Source organism: Hippocampus zosterae, chromosome 3 (assembly GCF_025434085.1).
Source record: "Hippocampus zosterae strain Florida chromosome 3, ASM2543408v3, whole genome shotgun sequence".
In the NCBI taxonomy this organism is placed as follows: Eukaryota; Metazoa; Chordata; class Actinopteri; order Syngnathiformes; family Syngnathidae; genus Hippocampus; species Hippocampus zosterae.
In genome coordinates, this window is record NC_067453.1 from 11,246,841 (window position 1) to 11,264,769 (window position 17,929).

Here is a 17,929-nt window from a genome sequence, read left to right on the forward strand (position 1 = left end):
TTCAAAAGTAATTGCTGCCATGTGTACAAATTGAAATTACATTTAGACTGTGGCACGGAATTAATTATATGGCAGGTATTGATGCAAGCGGCCATGTGGAGATGAAATCACATTGGTGACTGTAAAATGATAGACAAAAAAATTAAAATGATTGAATTAACGTCGCATCTTCTTGACCCATCAATGACTATAATACCCACATTGCACCGCGCCACACTAGACCGTCAGGCACTGCTGCGATAGTATCGACAAATTGCTTGGTTTGTTCAGTGTAAGTGCGTTATGTTTGGCACATGTGCCTTGTAGTAATAATCATTGGCGTGGTAATTATATATGTTTAGGATACACGTTGATTCTCTGTGAATTACTTGACAATTTGGACTTGTTGGCATACTGGCTGGTGTTAACGTGTTGTACGCAGTAGGCTATCATCGTTCTGCCTCTGAAACCGAAAAAATGCTGAGTGTTCAGCTAGCTAAGCTTTGTAGTTTGTTTGGCGACCTCCGTGTTTTAGGCTGATAATTTCGTTGTCGCCATTATTTCAGTAAATCTCATGTTCTCCTTTTCGTAACACTACGAAACGAGTTAGAACAGCCCATCGTTGGCTATTAGCTGTGGACTCATACGTCAACATTACTGTCGTTCAACTGTAGAGCGACGTCAGCAGACGCAGGCTTGACTGGCACTGTCATCTCAACTTAAAAAAACAATTCAATTCAATTTAATTTTGCTGTCTTGTCAAGGGTAGCTTGGAAAGCTTCGAGTATGGACCAAGACAACAATTCTGAGGTTTGTGTAGATATCTTTCCTTTCTTTTAAATATATATAAAAGTGTGTATTCTGCCATGCTACCAGATAGGTATCTTTAAGTGTTCGCTATTTAAAACGGATGTTATGCTAAACACCAATGATTCTTTGCTAAAAAAACAAAACAAACATAAAACAAACACACTTGCAGTCAAGCTGGAAAGACCTGTGACGACTGTAGAGTTTCATCTCGATTTTAAGCTCTCGCATTACTTGTCACAGGACCAGTCTGTGGGACGATTGGAGGATCCTTCAGAAATGGCACCACTTTCTCTTCCTCCAGGAATTTGTAAGATCTGACTTTTTAACCTCTCTTCCAAATATGTCATCTGTTTTTGCTGGTTTGTAGTTTTTTGTTACCCTGAAACTAACCTTTTTAAAAGGTACCACTTCATCATTTTGTCAATTGTAGTTATATTGATAACTACTGAATATCAGTTCTTATACGTGTCAACTGATTTTTCAAAGCACTGTCCATTTACTCCCCAAACAGTTGCAACTCAAAGTTAACAAAGTAAACAGTATACTTGACTCGCCCATGGGTATCTCTCATGCACATACGAGTAACTATAAAATACAGAAAAAAACAGATTCCTAACATTATAGTACTCACTAAAGTCACAAAACAAATCACTGCACATCATAGAATATGAAAGGAAGGGAAACTGGTCTTTGCAGCTTTTTTTTTTTTTTGGTAACTTGCATAATCTTTATTATTTTAACAACATATAGGACCATACAAGTCTGATTATTTCAATACAAAGGGTGTTGTATACAGTATTTGCACCTATAGTTCGTTTCCACAATAAAGTCCATGTATGGCTGCGAAGCTCTTTTAACATAGGAAACAAAAAAATAACGTGCAAACATATGTGATAAATAAATTTTTAAAAATGGGAGAGTTGAATGTCCTCTTGAGGGGTTCCATGCGGGTAGTAAATAAAATGAAAATATGATGAGACATTCAAGCTAAGTGTTAAGTCATCTTTTAACAGCGGACAGTGAAGCAATGGAACTGCTTTGGAAATATCGAGGCCAGCGTCGCCAGTCATCACCTGACCTACCAGAGACAGTGACCCGTCTTATTTCCCCTGATGGCAGCCTTCTGTACTTAGTGGGCACTGCCCACTTCAGTGACAGCAGCAAACGGGACGTAGCTTCGGTGAGCCTGTTTTGCTTTGAGACTTTGCAAGCCATCATTTTTTTGTACTATATTATTTTTTTCTGTCAATAAACATTTCTATTATTTCCTCTTGCCCTGTCTGTAATGCTTCTTATTCGATTTTTTACTCTGCTGCAGACGATCCGTGCTGTGCAACCAGATGTGGTTGTTGTGGAGTTGTGCCAGTACAGGGTGTCCATGCTGAAGCTGGATGAGAACACATTGCTGAGGGAAGCCAAAGAGATTAACCTTGAGAAGGTCCAGCAGGCCATCAAACAGGTGAGACTTTCATAGAGCAAAGGACAATCCATACAGTTTATTTTTCCCAATTGTCTTGTTTTGGTTTTTTTTTTTCAGTCACCGAGCAATTTTTCAAGAAAATAGAAAAAAAATGCATTTTCTCCTCTTCACTGAAAAAGAACACACCAAAAATGCATTCCTTGTTGTCAATTTTCGTCAATGCCGAGTTCTTGGGCGTTTAAGGCTGCTTGATTCATAGTATATTTTTGTTCATTACGTAGTGATTACTATCTTCACAGCCACCATATGGATTAACGTTACAAATGCAAAGAAAAACAAGTGTGTTTACTGCATACGCTAATCAAGATAATAATGCAAATGCAAAAATGCATTTTCTCCTCTTCACTGAAAAAGAACACACCAAAAATGCATTCCTTGTTGTCAATTTTCGTCAATGCCGAGTTCTTGGGCGTTTAAGGCTGCTTGATTCATAGTATATTTTTGTTCATTACGTAGTGATTACTATCTTCACAGCCACCATATGGATTAACGTTACAAATGCAAAGAAAAACAAGTGTGTTTACTGCATACGCTAATCAAGATAATAATGCAAATGCAGTTTTCACGCAATATCGTGAAAGCAGCTTTTGTAAAATGTGCTGTCAACTGGAGTCGGTATCTCAATAGCATTTGTTTCTTTGTGTTTGTCAGAATGGCGTGATGTCTGGCCTGATGCAGATTCTCCTGCTCAAGGTTTCTGCTCACATCACTGAGCAGCTTGGCATGGCTCCTGGTGGGGAGTTCAGGGAAGCCTTCAAAGAGGTGAAAACATTGTCACTACTTACCCTACACTAAACCTTATTGATTTTGACCTCGTGACAAATCTTGTCCCTTTTTTTTTTTTGTAAACAGGCTGGACATGTGCCATTCTGTAAATTCCATCTTGGAGACAGGCCCATTCCTGTGACGTTGAAGAGGGCCATCGCTGCTCTCAGCCTGTGGCAAAAGGCCCGTCTTGCTTGGGGTCTTTGCTTCCTTTCAGACCCAATCAGGTGCCGTACACATTTTTTAAATTTGAGAAATAACAGGAATAAATTATTTGTTTTTTTATTGTTTTTTTATAATTTCATTTTTTAACCTTAAACAGCCATACGTCTTAATGTATTTCATTCTTTTCTAGTTACAGTGCTGTGAAAAAACTGAATATTCCCTGCAACAAAGCTATTATAGTAGAAGTTGTTAAATACACTTTAAATGTGTGCATAAACTAAACAAGTTTTGAAACCTTATTGAGATTATATCAAGCCCTGCTGGCTTCGTCAAGTTCCCTTTTTGTTTTTGTCAGTGAACCACTGCCGTAGATGAGCAAGAAAACTATCATTAGTACTGAACGTGACACTGACTTTGTCATGCTGCACTTTTTGCTAAATTTCAGCAAAGAGGATGTAGAGAAATGTAAACAGAAGGACCTGCTGGAACAGACCATGTCAGAGATGATCGGAGAGTTTCCGGCACTTCACCAAACCATCGTGGCTGAGAGAGACATCTACCTCACACACACACTGCGCCAGGCTACACGTTGTGTGGAGGCTCCCCCTAATGCCCAGAGTAGGTTATACATTGTGTCATGAGAATGAGTGCGTGTTAACAGCTTGCCCTGTCAGCGGTCGCTACACGGGCAGGCAGAGACCTTTGAAGCGGACGGTCCTCAAAGTTGAAAGGGTTTGCAAGCTCTGCAAGACAATTAAAATGCTCTGGGGGCTTATGGGTCGTTTAGCAAAGGAAACAAAAGAAATGAAAGCCATTGTAAGGAATGGCTCATTGCTACTTCCGGTGTCTGACAGGAAGTCACTCCCACAGTTTTTTTTCTCCATGACAGCCCTCAGGGATAAGGTGGATTCCATTGTGTCAAGTGTTTCATATTTGTTTAAGTGCGATTTTATTGAAAAGAAGTTGCGTCTGTTTTATTTGTATTTTTATTAACACAAGATATTGTCTTTGTTTCACATTTCAAAGCTGATATTCTTGAGGATCAAGAGTTAATTTCTCTTAAAAAAGATATACTTGATTTAATTAAGTTGCTCTATCATAATGCCAGAAGTCTAGAAAAACATCAACTATATTGTGTTTATCATGGTAGTTTTATCATGATGGTTTCTGCGAAAATATATCCTTCTAAAAAATGTATTATTATAAGAGGCCGAGGTGAGTGACGTATACCCATGAAAATAGCTGTGGATGATGGGTATCATTGACACTTCTTGAATGAAAGTTGAAAATTATTGCCCGATATGTTTCAAAATCATAACGAACACATGAAGCGCCCATACGTTTGCATAATTTACCTTACGTGTCTTCAGAATTGAGCTTCAAATGAAGATGTGTGTGTGCGTGCGCGTGCGTGTGTGCGCGCAGTATGAGTGACGGGTAGCGGCGGTACATATTTGATGGCGCCTGGATTCTCTGCCCTTTCACAGCACCTCTAATTCTGATGAAGCATTTGTAACTTTTATGGCTGATATCGACGAAAGAAAACTACACTTTTTTTCAAACAGAAGGACTGGGGCTTCCAGTGTTTTAGTTTACATCTACCTTTGCTCTGAGAAATACCTCATCAAATTTACATCTCTTTGATTGGACTAAGAATCTCTTCATCATCAAATAACATCTCATTCAGGAAACGAAAATAAACACCATATATTTCTAATTTTATTATTCATTCGTGTATTATTTGTGTCCAATTACATGTTTTATTGTACATTCTTGTAGAAGTGCCTGCTGTTGTGGTGGGAGTTGTCGGAATGGGTCATGTGCCTGGCATTGAAAGAAACTGGGATAAGCAGCTCAACATCAGTGAAATTATGAGGTATGTTTGTCTTTTCATTCAGTAATAGCAGAGGTGGGTAGTAATCGCCATATTTACCCTTGTTACATTTACTTAATTGACTTTAGGGATAAATTGGACTTGTCAGAGGTTTTTTTTGTTGTTGAGTATTTTCATAAAAAAATAAATGATACATCGACTACATGACATTGACCTACATTCCACTCGCCAGCTTTAGGCCTGCGTCTTTTAAGCCCGGTTAGAGAGTGTTTCACACACACAACGAATGTTGCCTTTCAGTCAGGGTTTGGTCAACGTTTTAAAGAGTTGTTGCAAACCATTGTCCTCGTTGCCACTGAAGTTTGAATGTGTTCAAAATTTCTCTGCAACAAGAAAAACAGTTGGCAACCGTTAAAACTGTTTTCAAACGAACCGTGAACGAAAAACCAACATTCGGGCTGTGCATAAACACCCACAAGCCTTTGTCACTCAGTGCGATGCCACATTGGTTTGCATCTATCTATTATTGCTTGCATAATGTATTTGTTTAAGTTTGTGAGAAAGACCTAAGTCTGTCACATGACTGTCTCAGCACTCCAATGTGACCACTGGCGACTTTGATTCCTTTTCACCAATTAAATGGAACCAGGCAGTCATATGGCTGCGCTGCCAACAAAAGTTTCTTGAATGAACAGTTTATTTTACATGAGGCATGGAACAACTACAGAACAAGCAATAGCATGTGACTTGCAGTCAGAAGAGGCAGAACACCACTGGCCTCCTTACATTCATTTCAATTTCAAATCAGCTTAATCTGTATTGCGCCTTACCCAGCTCAAATAGCTGTACAAGAAAGAAAGTTCAAAACAATACAACTGAACAACAAGACCACCCTGTCCACTGAAATATGCTATGTTAGGGAAAAAAAAGTTGACCTATTAGAATACCGGAAAAAAAATCACTTCTGTCTCTTTTTCTTCTGCAGTGTTGCACCCCCATCTCAATTTGGCTGGGTTTTGCACACTGTAGTTAAAGGTGTCATGATCGGGATGTTGGGGTATGTCTGCTACCGTGCTGGAGGGAGTTTAGTTCGAGCCCTGTTGTCTTCATCTGCTGTCCGATCAGTTGTGGACAATCTACGACCATCTCCTGCTTGACCTCACAGGTCAGCTGAAAGCCATCACAGACTGACACAACAGTTGCTTCATGAAAACGGCGCATCTTTTACCAGTGGCCTTAAGAGGATGTTTGGCTAAAAGGCAAGGTTGCTCAGCCAACAAAGACCTCAGGGGCGCTGTGGTGCCCCAATGGACATGGTACAGCCTTACTGCCAAAGAAACCAACACGCACATGATTGTTTTGGCATTTGTGGAACAGGCTTTATTCTCTAACGTTTAAAAAAATACACTCTTTGTGATGTTTCAAGGTTTATTCATTTCTAAAACTAGGAACATTTAAAATTAGGAGACATTTTTAATTTTATGGTTCGTGAAATCCACAAGAAATCATCTTCAGCCAAACCGCCCGGCAATGTTTTCATACAAGTTTAAGATATCCTTTATTTGTCCCACACTGGGGAAATTTACAGTCTACAGCAGCAAGATTGTGGATAGAAAGAAGAAAGAAGGAAAAAAAACACAGTTCAATTAAGTGCAATATAAATACAAATATGGATAAGGTCGCAGTGCTATTTACATTTATTTTTGTTTCTCCTTTTTCGTCTCCATTCTAGTGCCAGTTGTTGGTTGGCAATCATTTTATATGCAATGAATTAGAAAAAGAAAGGCTAATGGCAAAATGAAAATGACCGTGGGGTTTTTTTTTCCAACTTGTTTTTACATTATTGGTACGGTGAGTTGTCATGAAATCCTTACCAGTTACTCGGCATGTATTTGTAGACTTAAGTTTTCCATGTTCACAGACCTGCCTATACTTAACAAGTGCCTCTGAATGCATCAGCAAGTGTGAATGCATTCTTGGCATACTGTATGACCCCCAGAGGTCAGTACAAATTTTGAAACTTCTCAAGGTATATTTTATATGTAGTTATTTTAAATGGTGACTTTCAATGTGTGATACATTGATTTCAATAGAATCAGTACCACGGCACCTAGATTCATGCGAGACTCATTACAGGCAAGGCTTATGTTTCTCAGGGTGAGTAAAGTATGAATAATAATACTAATCATTGTCCCCCTCACAAACCTACAGCACTGTTAATATAACTTGTCCAGAGTTTGGCATGAATCAGTTGGGCCTCAATCCCTTGTTTAAGGTTCATTCAGGACTGATTTTATATGTGCAGCAAATCATCCGTAAAGCCTGCACAAGACAGCATCGAACATTCACTTCACCAGCTCTTTGTACTGCAGTACTGCAGACCCCCTTCCAGCTGTAATAATTGTCTTTAAATGTGTAAAATCGTCAGTACTTTGGAAACGCTTCTCAGTAGACTGCAAACTTGGATACTCTGGCTGCCATATCTGTTCTGCCTTTGAGAATTTCATTTCTCCGTATCATGATACAGTATTGATTCTCTTTGAACCAACATTGAATTGTATTCATAATGCAGATGATGCCACATTGAACTAGGAGTCTAGATAATTTCATGGTCTCACAGCTGTAAACCTGCATTGATAGACAAAACGCGCCTCCCTTGTTAATTTGCAATATTATCCATTGTTGATTAAGCGCAAACAATGCCCCTTTGTCAAATGCTATCGGACCTTGAAAAGGTGTCACTAAAAGCGTCATTGTGCTTAAATTCATGTTTACATAAAATCCTCTCTAAATGTACACAGTAATTGTGTTATTGTACTGAGAAAATGTCTGCTTTTATTCCTCAGTGTGCTCTCACTGGAAGCCAAATGTTAAGTCTAAATCAAGATTTCTGTTTCCAAATAAAAAAGTAACGACGGCAATGTTTGCTTTATATACTGAATGAAAGTAACCTCTGCGTAGCAGTGTTTACCGACCTTTATTGAACCGAGGCATACATTTTACATTTAAAAAGTCTCATGGCACAACACTGAACAAAAATGTCACAAAATATATGAATACTGAATGAGTACATTTTCTCAAAGTGATTTATTTACTCGGCGTGAAATCTGGCCCAGGTTAGTTGAACAAAGTAGGTGTTCATCGACTTATTGTTAAATTTTAACAGGTTTATTACCTGTGAACAATTGAGATAAGAGGGAATGGCTTGCACAATTTGTTTTGCCCTCAACCACTGTAATTTGTATGAAATGTCATTTGAAAAGAAAGTGTTCGGTTTGATGGGAATGAATGCTATCCATCATGTAGGGCAAGCAGGCAGGTTGATTCAAAAATAGACATGTTAGAAAATCTGAAATAGTTAAACATGAAAAGTATAAATGGCCTCCGTACATGAAAAGTATAAATGGCCTCCGTACATGAAAAGTATAAATGGCCTCCGTACATGAAAAGTATAAATGGCCTCCGTTATTAAAAATAAGGTCGCAATAAATTTGGTCCCATGTGCTCAATTACTCAAAAGACGACCATAAGTTTAATCGAGCTAGATGTCAGGTTTTTACGAAATTTAGATCACGATGAATGTGTTTTTTTTGTTGTCATACTATACTGGTGTTTGAAACTGTTCAAGTTTTCCTGCACACATCACCTCAACATGTTAATGTTGCTTTTGCAAGAAAAGTTAGCCCTTTGTCTAACGTATTAGACTTTGAAATAGGAACACTCGACGACAGACGTCACATTGTCTTTTAACTTATGTCGTTCACAAAACAAAAATTGCGTCTCTCTCACTCGTGTAAGATTGTTAACCGTGATTGCTTCAAATACGGAATAAAAGTACAGTACAATATTAAGATGCGTTTTGTTCCGTCGTTTTTTTCCTACATTTTCCGGTGGGATGAATAATAATGTAACACCACCTGAACACAAACATCCGCTGTTACTTCCGGGTTATGAAGGCATGACGACGAAACTTTTCTACTAACTGCGCCAGCCAAACGGCAGGCAGATGGGCGTGTTCTTAGATTGATGGCTCAAGTCGTACATCGACTGAGATCAGGTACGCCCCGTCTTTTTTGCCCAGGTGTGTCCTTGTTTCGATTCCTCAACTCGGTCGGGATGGACAAAATGGGTCTGGCCTTGGCGCGTTCACCGCTGGAGCGACTCCACTTTGAAAACGTCGCCCTGAAGAAACTTCCTTTGGACCCCTCCGAGGAGCCCGGGGTGCGACAGGTGAAAGGAGCGTGTTTCTCCAGAGTCCAGCCGCAGCCACTGACCAATCCACGGTTGGTGGCGGTGTCCCACGAAGCTTTGGCCCTGCTCGGGCTCAACGGGGATGAGGTCACGGAGGACCCACTTGCGCCAGACTATCTGAGTGGCTCCAAAGTGATGCCTGGATCTGAGCCCGCTGCTCATTGTTACTGCGGCCACCAGTTCGGCCATTTCGCTGGTCAGCTGGGTGATGGGGCAGCCTGTTACCTGGGGGAGGTAAGAGTGCCACCTAATCAGGATCCCCACCTATTGCACGAAAACCCAAGTGGCCGATGGGAGATTCAGGTCAAAGGAGCCGGACTAACACCCTATTCAAGGTACTAATTAAATATCTGTACCATCTAACAGGATCCCATCATTTCATATCATTTCACAAATGATGATAATGATACATTTTGATTGACAGTGCTCCCCAAATTTTATTTGTGATTTAAACCTACACACTACAGGTATGTTTGTTTTAATCCAGAATTGGAGACCCGTTTCTACTTGTGTTATGAATTTGGATGAGGAAAAATAATTGTCCCGAGTGAGTCAAAATGTAACAGTAGCTGCAGCAAAAATGATTCCTAAATAATGTTTAAAATAATAGACCCACTGAGTATTTTATTAGGTGTCCCTCTTGATGGCCAAATCATTAGATAAGGCAGATTTTAATTTGTTGTACTTCAAGCTCTGATGTCTCTCAACATCCATCCATTGTCTGAACCGCTTATCATGCAATAGTTACGAAAAGCTCATACATCTAGACTTGAGAAACTCGAGCTACATGACTCAAAAGAAATGGCATCATCAAGTTAATTTTGAGTCCCTATTTTTTTCAATGTTTTCAGCCTTAACTGAGTGTCACTCAAAGTAACAAAACACTGCTAAATCATATTAGAAACATATAAAAGCTTTCTCTTTCTCTTCAACAAATCAGAACAACAAGCATTGCTTATAATGGCACTTGCAATCTGCGCATCGTAAAGACCTGTGATTATTTCGTTTTGGCTAAGATCGAGTGTAGTATCAATAAACAGTACTTGGACCGATGGATGCTTTTAGTGGATTTTGACCAATCAGATGGAACCTTAAATGCGCCTTGCCATCCAATAGAAGTTATTCCAATTAACATTAGACATTGAGCAAATACAGCTGCCTGATCTACTGTGGCTCTCTCTCAATAGACAAGCCGATGGGCGTAAGGTGCTGCGCTCTAGCATAAGGGAGTTCCTTTGCAGTGAGGCTATGTACTTCCTGAACGTGCCTACTACAAGAGCAGGCTCTGTTGTAACATCAGACAGCAAAGTCGTAAGGGATGTCTACTACAGTGGACACCCTCAACATGAGAGATGCTCGGTGGTCCTCAGAATCGCACCAACCTTTTTAAGGTGAGTAGGCTATGCCGATGAAAGTATTATGTGTTTTTATGATTCCTATATTTGATATTTGCTGTTGTCCGCTTTTTCAACAGGTTTGGTTCTTTTGAGATATTTAAGCAGGCAGATGAGTTCTCAGGTCGTCAGGGTCCCAGCTATGGATATGATGAGCTCCGAGGACAGATGCTGGACTATATCATTGAAACGTTCTACCCAGAGATCCAGCAACAGTACCCAGATCGTGTGGAGAGGAATGTGTCTTTCTTCAGAGAGGTTGGAGCACTTTATTACACGCGTATCTCCCAAGTGACTTTTAGAAGATGTCTGTGCAACCTTGGCAGGATTGTGACATGTGGTTAATTTAAGACTTGACGTCACAGACTGAAGCCAAGACCATTTTGATCCTCTTAATTGTGTTAAGCTGTAATAAATGACTTGGTGACCGCATGAGCTGAGTTACTGTGTCCTTCCTCTCTTCACTTTAGATGAGGAATCTTGAAAATATACAAAGTAACGTTGCTTCATGTAAACATAATATGTACACATTATTATATCTTCTTTTTTTCCTTTCAGCTTTATATTATTTATTTACATTATTATATAAGAGTCATTAAAAATTATGACATTAACTTCAAAATTCTCAATCCAAAGAAATGTTATTTAAATATGTGTTTTCTAGTACAAGTAAGACTTAACAACCCTGTTATATTCTGTCATGGCCATGTCATCCCATTAGCTGCAAAATCGGCAAATTTTATTCGTAATCACGTTTGACATTCGAATAATAATCAATAACCTTGCATTGGTATCGGAAAGTATTCTGGGATTCTAGCTTAATAATACAATGAAAAAACAGCTACATTTAAATGAATTCAAAACTGTTTCAGTCCATTCCAGTGAAGCCCAGTTATTCACAAGGGTTAAACGACTGTATTCACCAGCTAAACTATTAAACACAAACAAATCACCAACACGAGGCTCATCAATATTATTAGCCTAAATAACACACGAGAACAAACTGCTGTGACATCACACATGGGCAAACAAATATACCCACTAGTACTTTACACAAACGGTAATAACTCACCGTTTGGCATTTACAAACAACGATAACTGTGAGGTCAAATAAGCAAATTGTAACAGCAAATTAGACTACTGCATTTGGAGAGAGGTAGAATAACTTTTATGCATACAATACAGACTATCATAAAAAGATGATTAACTTCGCCAAAATGCAGTCTTGTGACTTCATAAAAGACTAAAAAGGATTCGATTATTTATTTCTAACGAGTTTTTATTCATGACAGAAAAAGAACATTTCTTCCCACTTTCACTTGTCACAACTTCTTGTTTGAAGGTGATGCGCCGGACGGCTCGACTGGTGGCTCAGTGGCAATGTGTTGGATTTTGTCATGGTGTCCTGAACACAGACAACATGAGTATAGTGGGACTCACTCTGGACTATGGTCCCTATGGCTTCATGGATCGGTGAGATTGTAATGAAATAGCTGTTGTTTGAAAACATTATTGGTCTCGCATGGTGGGGAAAAATTCAACTCCACTGTACATTGTTCATCCATGCATTACACTGGTATTTACCGTGCACATGCACAAGGTCTGTATTTTCTTCTTCTTCATTCATGTTTAATTCCACGCAGGTTTGATCCAGAATTCATTTGCAACGCTTCAGACAACTCTGGACGTTACTCGTATCAGGCTCAGCCCGCTATTTGCCGATGGAATCTTGTCAAGTTAGCAGAGGCCCTGGATCCAGAGCTTCCCCCTGATCGAGCAAAGGCTGTTATGGAGGAATATTTGGATTTGTATAACAGCTTCTACCTTGATAATATGAGGAGGAAGCTAGGTTTATTGAAAAAACAGGAACCGGAGGACGAGATCCTCATCACAGAGCTGCTGCAAACCATGCACAATACAGGTGAGACTGGAGTGTACGTTTGCTTTCCCTTTTCCATTACTGGAAAAAAACCAAATCTGCCTTTACACTACAGTAAGACTCAGTTGAAAGACAGATTTTCAACAAGGGTGACCACCTTTGTCTTTTTAATGTATAGTCTACTTTCTTCTGTTTTCATATTGGTATGTGATAACTGAAAAAAAAATCTCATACTCTTATCCAGTGACTCATCACCAATCACAAAGTGTTCAAGAAGAAACCAAATATATGATGTTATTTACTTATATTTTGACTTTTTCACTTGTGGTCTGTTACCATGCAGGGGCTGACTTCACCAACACGTTCCGCAGTCTAAGTCACATCTCCTGTCCCTCGGGGGGAGAAAGTGACACGGAAGACGGGCTTGTCAGAGACGCTGCAAACCTCCTGTTGGAGCAGTGTGCCTCTTTGGAGGAGCTCAAAGCTGCCAATAAACCCACCATGGACCCACGGTGGGCTGCCTAGGCCACTGCAGTTTGAACATTTAACAAAAGCATTTGTGGTATAAATTTGGGTATAGGATTTTTCTTTTTCTTTTTTTTTTTTTAAAGAATAATGAATCTGAATACTGCTAATCGCTGATTAAGAGTGAAGGTTTTGGAGGAAACAAACGCTCCATATTATTAGATTTTTGACTGAGCCTGAAGGTTTAAAACAACAAAAACTGCTTTACCCCTATCTGATCAAACGGAATCGAAATTGGGCGATATTTTACATTTTCTGCATAATTGCCAGCGTCTGAAATGTCATGATTTTTGTAATTTGCACAATCTATCAATGACTTCATCCATCGGAGCTGCAAAATAAGACATGACAGCAAACACAGTGCCCTAAAGCTAATCTATTTTTAGTTTTGTCACATGTCATGCGAGTGGAAAGCCTATGTGCCCTCGACCATCCAATCACAAAATAATATTTCATTCATTTATTTATTGATTGATTGACTGGTTAAGAGTCCAAAGACCATTTTAATTACATCCCAAAAAGGAACTAGATATAGTATGTCTATCATTTAATTTTAACATCTAATTGAAATTAGTTTTCATCACTCGGTGTAAGCTCCATGAACGTCTGACCACACACATTCATACAGGGGCAACCAGCAGACAGGCATGTTGTTTGAACAAACACGGAAGTAACTCCGCTGTTGACAGAGGCACGGAACATTTGCTAAATGTATATATGAAATATACTATGGTCATACCAGACGTGAGTTGAGCTATTCCCTCTATGCAATTACCGTATTGGCCCAAATATAAGACGGTGCTGAAATAAGTGGGGGGTCATCTTATGTTCGGGGTCCAGACATTATACCCATTCACGACGCTAAATGGTGCCAGATATCATTGAAGCGAATGCTGAACTTGACTCCCCTTGCCAAAGTGAACCCCTGCCACGAAGAATAAAAATAAAAATAGCGGTAGCATGAAGAATAAAAATAAAAAATAGCAGTAAGAAGGAAAAGAGAAGAAAATAATCGAAGAGATAACAGAAAATGGAGAAACGTAGTGACAATCTGAAGAAAAGTGGGTCGAAGATCAGCCAGGTTAACCCGTAGCTTAAGTTATGATGCAATTTACTGTACATTTAAAAAACCAGAAGCCATTCATTTACGAATGTGATTGCACTTTAGATTTCAACGAGGCAAAAAAAACGTTTTTTCTCTCAAATACGTATATTGTTATAATCATTTGTTTCAGATGTACAGTACTGTAATTATTTTCTCTACACATTAATTTGGTGTTCAAAAAGTCTATTTTTAAACTTTTGAGTCTTGAAAAAGTGGGGGTCGTCTTACAATCAGGGTCGTCTTATATTTTGGCCGATACGGTCCAGATAAAGTCAATACTTTGCGTAGATAACAGTGAAACGATTAAACTGAGGGGCTATTTGCATGTTGTGCCTGCTATTTGCAGGGAGTTGGCAATGCTGCTTTCTATGGCACAAAGTAACCCAGCGCTGTTCCAGATGATCTCTGACAGGATGACAATAGCGAGGCAGCTCAGCCGACTCAACAAACTGAAGGAACTGATGGAGACCAACGAGGAAGAAATGAAAACCAAACAAACTGAAGAGTGGACCAGCTGGATCACACAATATAGGTGGGATGTGGCGGTGGGGGAGGGCTGCGAGAGACAATGATTGGACTGTGGACTGTCTGGAGGCAGTCATGGAAAAAAAAAACAACAGTATTTTAAAATGAACATGAGGCGGTTAAACTGCATGAGCCGGATGAGAGGTGGAACCGTCAGCGATAAAGTTGTCAGGGAGTGACGATTAAAAACAGGAAATGGGTCATTGGGTGTTCTGTTACTTTTCTGATTAGTGTTCTTTGGTATCACCACTACAGGAAGCGTCTGGCTCAGGAACTTGAGGGCAATACTGATGTCCAGGTTGTGCAGGAGGAGAGGGTGAGGGTGATGGATAGCACCAACCCTCGTGTGGTGCTACGGAACTACATTGCCCAGAACGCTATAGAGGCTGCTGAGAGTGGTGACTTCTCTGAGGTATGGTCAACTGATGCTTGTGGTTTGTACACTATCTCCAAAGGCATGCATTTTTGTTATTACCCACAAAAATAGGAATTATTGGAACAGTGTGCTGTGGTCTGATGAGTCCAAGAATAGCCTATTTATTTCTGATGATGTCATCATGGATGAGTGGAGGATTTCAGTGTTGTCACATTAAAAGATACAATATTATAGCATACTTATAAAAAATGTGAGAGGTGTATTTTGTGAAATGGGGCATGAGTATACAGCATAAAAAATGGACAAAATGAGACATTGAGCCGTTATACCTGCAGACGGTCTATTTTTCCTTTCCAGCTATGACAGCTTCCGCTGTGCTGGAAAGAGCCATTTTTTTCTGAAAAAATCAACTTTTTAATCTTATTTGTTCTTGCAATATATCGACTGGAACTATGTCCATATAGTGTGGAAAAGTCTCACCTTCACTTCCTCTCAAGCTGCAGTGTATACTTCCATGATGTATAATATCTGGCCATACTGTACTTTAGGTTCGGCGAGTGCTCAAAGTTCTGGAGAAGCCATTCTCCTCCCAGCCAGGTCTGGAGGTTCCTGCTTGGGTGGGCCAAGGTGGTGCCACCCAACAGGGGGAGAGAGACGATGGTGAAGAGCAACAGGAAGTGGTGGCATCTGCCTCAACAGTTCGAAGTCCTGTACCATATGACAGCAAACCTCCAGCTTGGTCTCAGGCAATCTGTGTCACATGATCGTCGTAATAACTTCCCTGAACTTCATCATCTGGCCTGCCCAAATGTGAGGGAAGTATTAGCATTCACTTCCTTTTTTTCCACATTTTAGTATGCCTCCTGATTATTTGCACAACTCTATCACTGTGTGGCAGGCTGGTGTCAGGGAAGCGGGTCGCAGATTCAGAGATCACTCCATTCAGAACATCGGTGACACAAGGTAGTCAGGGAATAAGTTGAGTTTGGTGCCACGAATGTATCATTACTCTCATGACCATTCAAGGCCCTAAAAAATATGACGTGGTCCTGCACAAATTAAAAAGAAAAGTTATATATATGTGCGCATCACCCCATCATCTTCCCTGTCTGTTTGGTGCCTGGTGGCTTTTAATGACGGCTCAGATGGAAAGTCTTACAAGGACCTGTCTGAGGCTGATAAACTATGGAGGCGATGCCTGAAAATATACCAAATACAATGCATTAGGCCAGTTTTATTGTGAAGAGCGAGTGATTAAATCTACATTGACCATCCACAACATCATGATCCAGTACACATTTGGCATTGTTAGAGAGCTATGAATTGAATGGTGCCTTGAGGTATGAGCTTAATTTGTTCTGTGGCCATGACTCACAATACTGTTAACAAAAATTTCCCCATCGAAGTGAATATAAATTCCATCCATTTTTTCCAGCCTCCCTCAATACATAACATGGAATTTATTTGAAATGAGAAAACAATCACTCTATAATCCAGAAATGTATTTAAAAAAAACAATACTGACATAATTACAGAGAACGTAAAGAAATCAACCTGGTTATGCCACTTTTTTGGGGGATTTTTTGCTTCAATATAGTGGACATTGTGCTGCTCCCTGTGCCCTGGCGGCAGTGTAATACGGACATGTGGACATAGTGTCTATGGAGATGGCCTCAAATCTTCCGTAAGCCAAAGAAATATTAGTCATTCTTTGCAGAGGATAAATATTATAAATGTATGTGTGTATCGTCGTATCTGTCTGGATGTGTTGCTCCACCTTTTGTTTTTGAATATCCGTCAACTGACATGCTATTCGTTAGCCAGTATGTCGTGTTGCCTATTATGTGCTCGCATTAAGATTGTGGACTTTAGGGCAAAGTTAAGCGGTTGATTTCAACACGTAATGTATAATTCTCTTTGTTTCATGTTTAGTTTGACTGCAAGCTTCAATCCGCAGTGCCAATGCGCAGCCGTAGCCATCTATTTTGAAGGTCTGTTCACAATCTGCCAAACTGCTGCTTGGTATGGCGTGACTTTAGTCAAGTTCACGGCCACTATACAGTGCTAGTATCCTATTTTTTTCTTAACAATAAAAGCAAAACAGCGGTCTGACATTGGCTCGTAAAACTGGTAAGTTGGGGCACCTGTATCTCAAGGCACCACTCTTTGTGGTTCATTTTTATCATACTGATATGTTTGCAGTGGTGTAGAACTGTACTCCGCCATACAGAGTAGTTATCTAAATAAGCACTGCGATATTATAATGTTTGCATTGTGCCACTAAAGCCACAATAATAAACACGTGTCAAGCAAAACTACAGATTCTTATTTTATTTATTTATTTATTTTTTTTACAGTTCTTGTATTGGATCATATTAGACAGTGTAGGTGTATCTAATGTTGTGGCCGATTGGTGTTTAAATGATTCCATGTGAAAGTTGCTTTAGTATTCAAATATTGCCATTGTCACATAATTTTTTTCCCTGATACAACATGAAGGTTGATCACAAGGATAATGATCAGTGGGATTAAATATGTTGTGCCATAAATGTGACCGGATTGAAAGGAGTCTGTCCATTTTCATTTATTTACCTCATAATTTGTTTGGAAAGTTTTACTGAGATTTTCCAGTTGTACTTTTGAAAGGTATGTATTAGTCAAGTTTACTATTAGCTATTAATAGTTAATACAATGCAAAATCCTCCCCCAAAACAAAGAACTCAAGTGGCACATTTTCTTTTGTGCTTAATCTTAATCTCAAATACCCTCATTTACGCAGCACAACTGCCTCTTCACATTTGTTACATAACGGCAGCAGCGCTGGAAATGAATGGTCCTTTT

The 17,929-nt window shown here is 39.5% G+C and overlaps 2 protein-coding genes across 3 annotated transcripts; both read left to right on the plus strand.

Moving 5' to 3' along the window:
- The first annotated feature begins 187 nt into the window (after window positions 1–187).
- trabd (TraB domain containing) lies at window positions 188–7,954 on the plus strand. Its single transcript, XM_052061781.1, has 10 exons — window positions 188–271; window positions 749–789; window positions 1,030–1,096; window positions 1,803–1,969; window positions 2,108–2,248; window positions 2,921–3,031; window positions 3,122–3,261; window positions 3,645–3,817; window positions 4,979–5,075; window positions 6,019–7,954. Exons 2-10 carry the CDS (start codon window positions 766–768, stop codon window positions 6,188–6,190), a joined length of 1,092 nt encoding a protein of 363 aa, XP_051917741.1. The 5' UTR covers window positions 188–271; window positions 749–765; the 3' UTR covers window positions 6,191–7,954.
- Window positions 749–17,403, plus strand: selenoo1 (selenoprotein O1). 2 transcript variants are annotated; one of them, XM_052061699.1, is made up of 11 exons: window positions 749–789; window positions 4,979–5,075; window positions 9,115–9,619; window positions 10,472–10,675; window positions 10,759–10,936; window positions 12,021–12,151; window positions 12,322–12,599; window positions 12,901–13,069; window positions 14,534–14,719; window positions 14,968–15,124; window positions 15,637–17,403. In XM_052061699.1, exons 3-11 carry the CDS (start codon window positions 9,150–9,152, stop codon window positions 15,859–15,861), a joined length of 1,998 nt encoding a protein of 665 aa, XP_051917659.1. In that variant the 5' UTR covers window positions 749–789; window positions 4,979–5,075; window positions 9,115–9,149; the 3' UTR covers window positions 15,862–17,403. The 2 variants fall into 2 exon arrangements, with proteins under 2 accessions (XP_051917659.1, XP_051917658.1); XM_052061698.1 differs by lacking the exons at window positions 749–789; window positions 4,979–5,075 and having other exon boundaries at window positions 8,885–9,619.
- The last annotated feature ends 526 nt before the right edge of the window (window positions 17,404–17,929 follow it).

What these genes read in the sequence shown, in the direction of transcription:
- trabd (XM_052061781.1), top strand. Translation starts at nt 766, where the DNA reads ATGGACCAAGACAACAATTCTGAG. An exon ending in TCCAGCAGGCCATCAAACAG is followed by an intron (nt 2,249 to 2,920) that starts GTGAGACTTTCA and finishes TGTGTTTGTCAG; the next exon opens with AATGGCGTGATGTCTGGCCT. An exon ending in TTCCTTTCAGACCCAATCAG is followed by an intron (nt 3,262 to 3,644) that starts GTGCCGTACACA and finishes GCTAAATTTCAG; the next exon opens with CAAAGAGGATGTAGAGAAAT.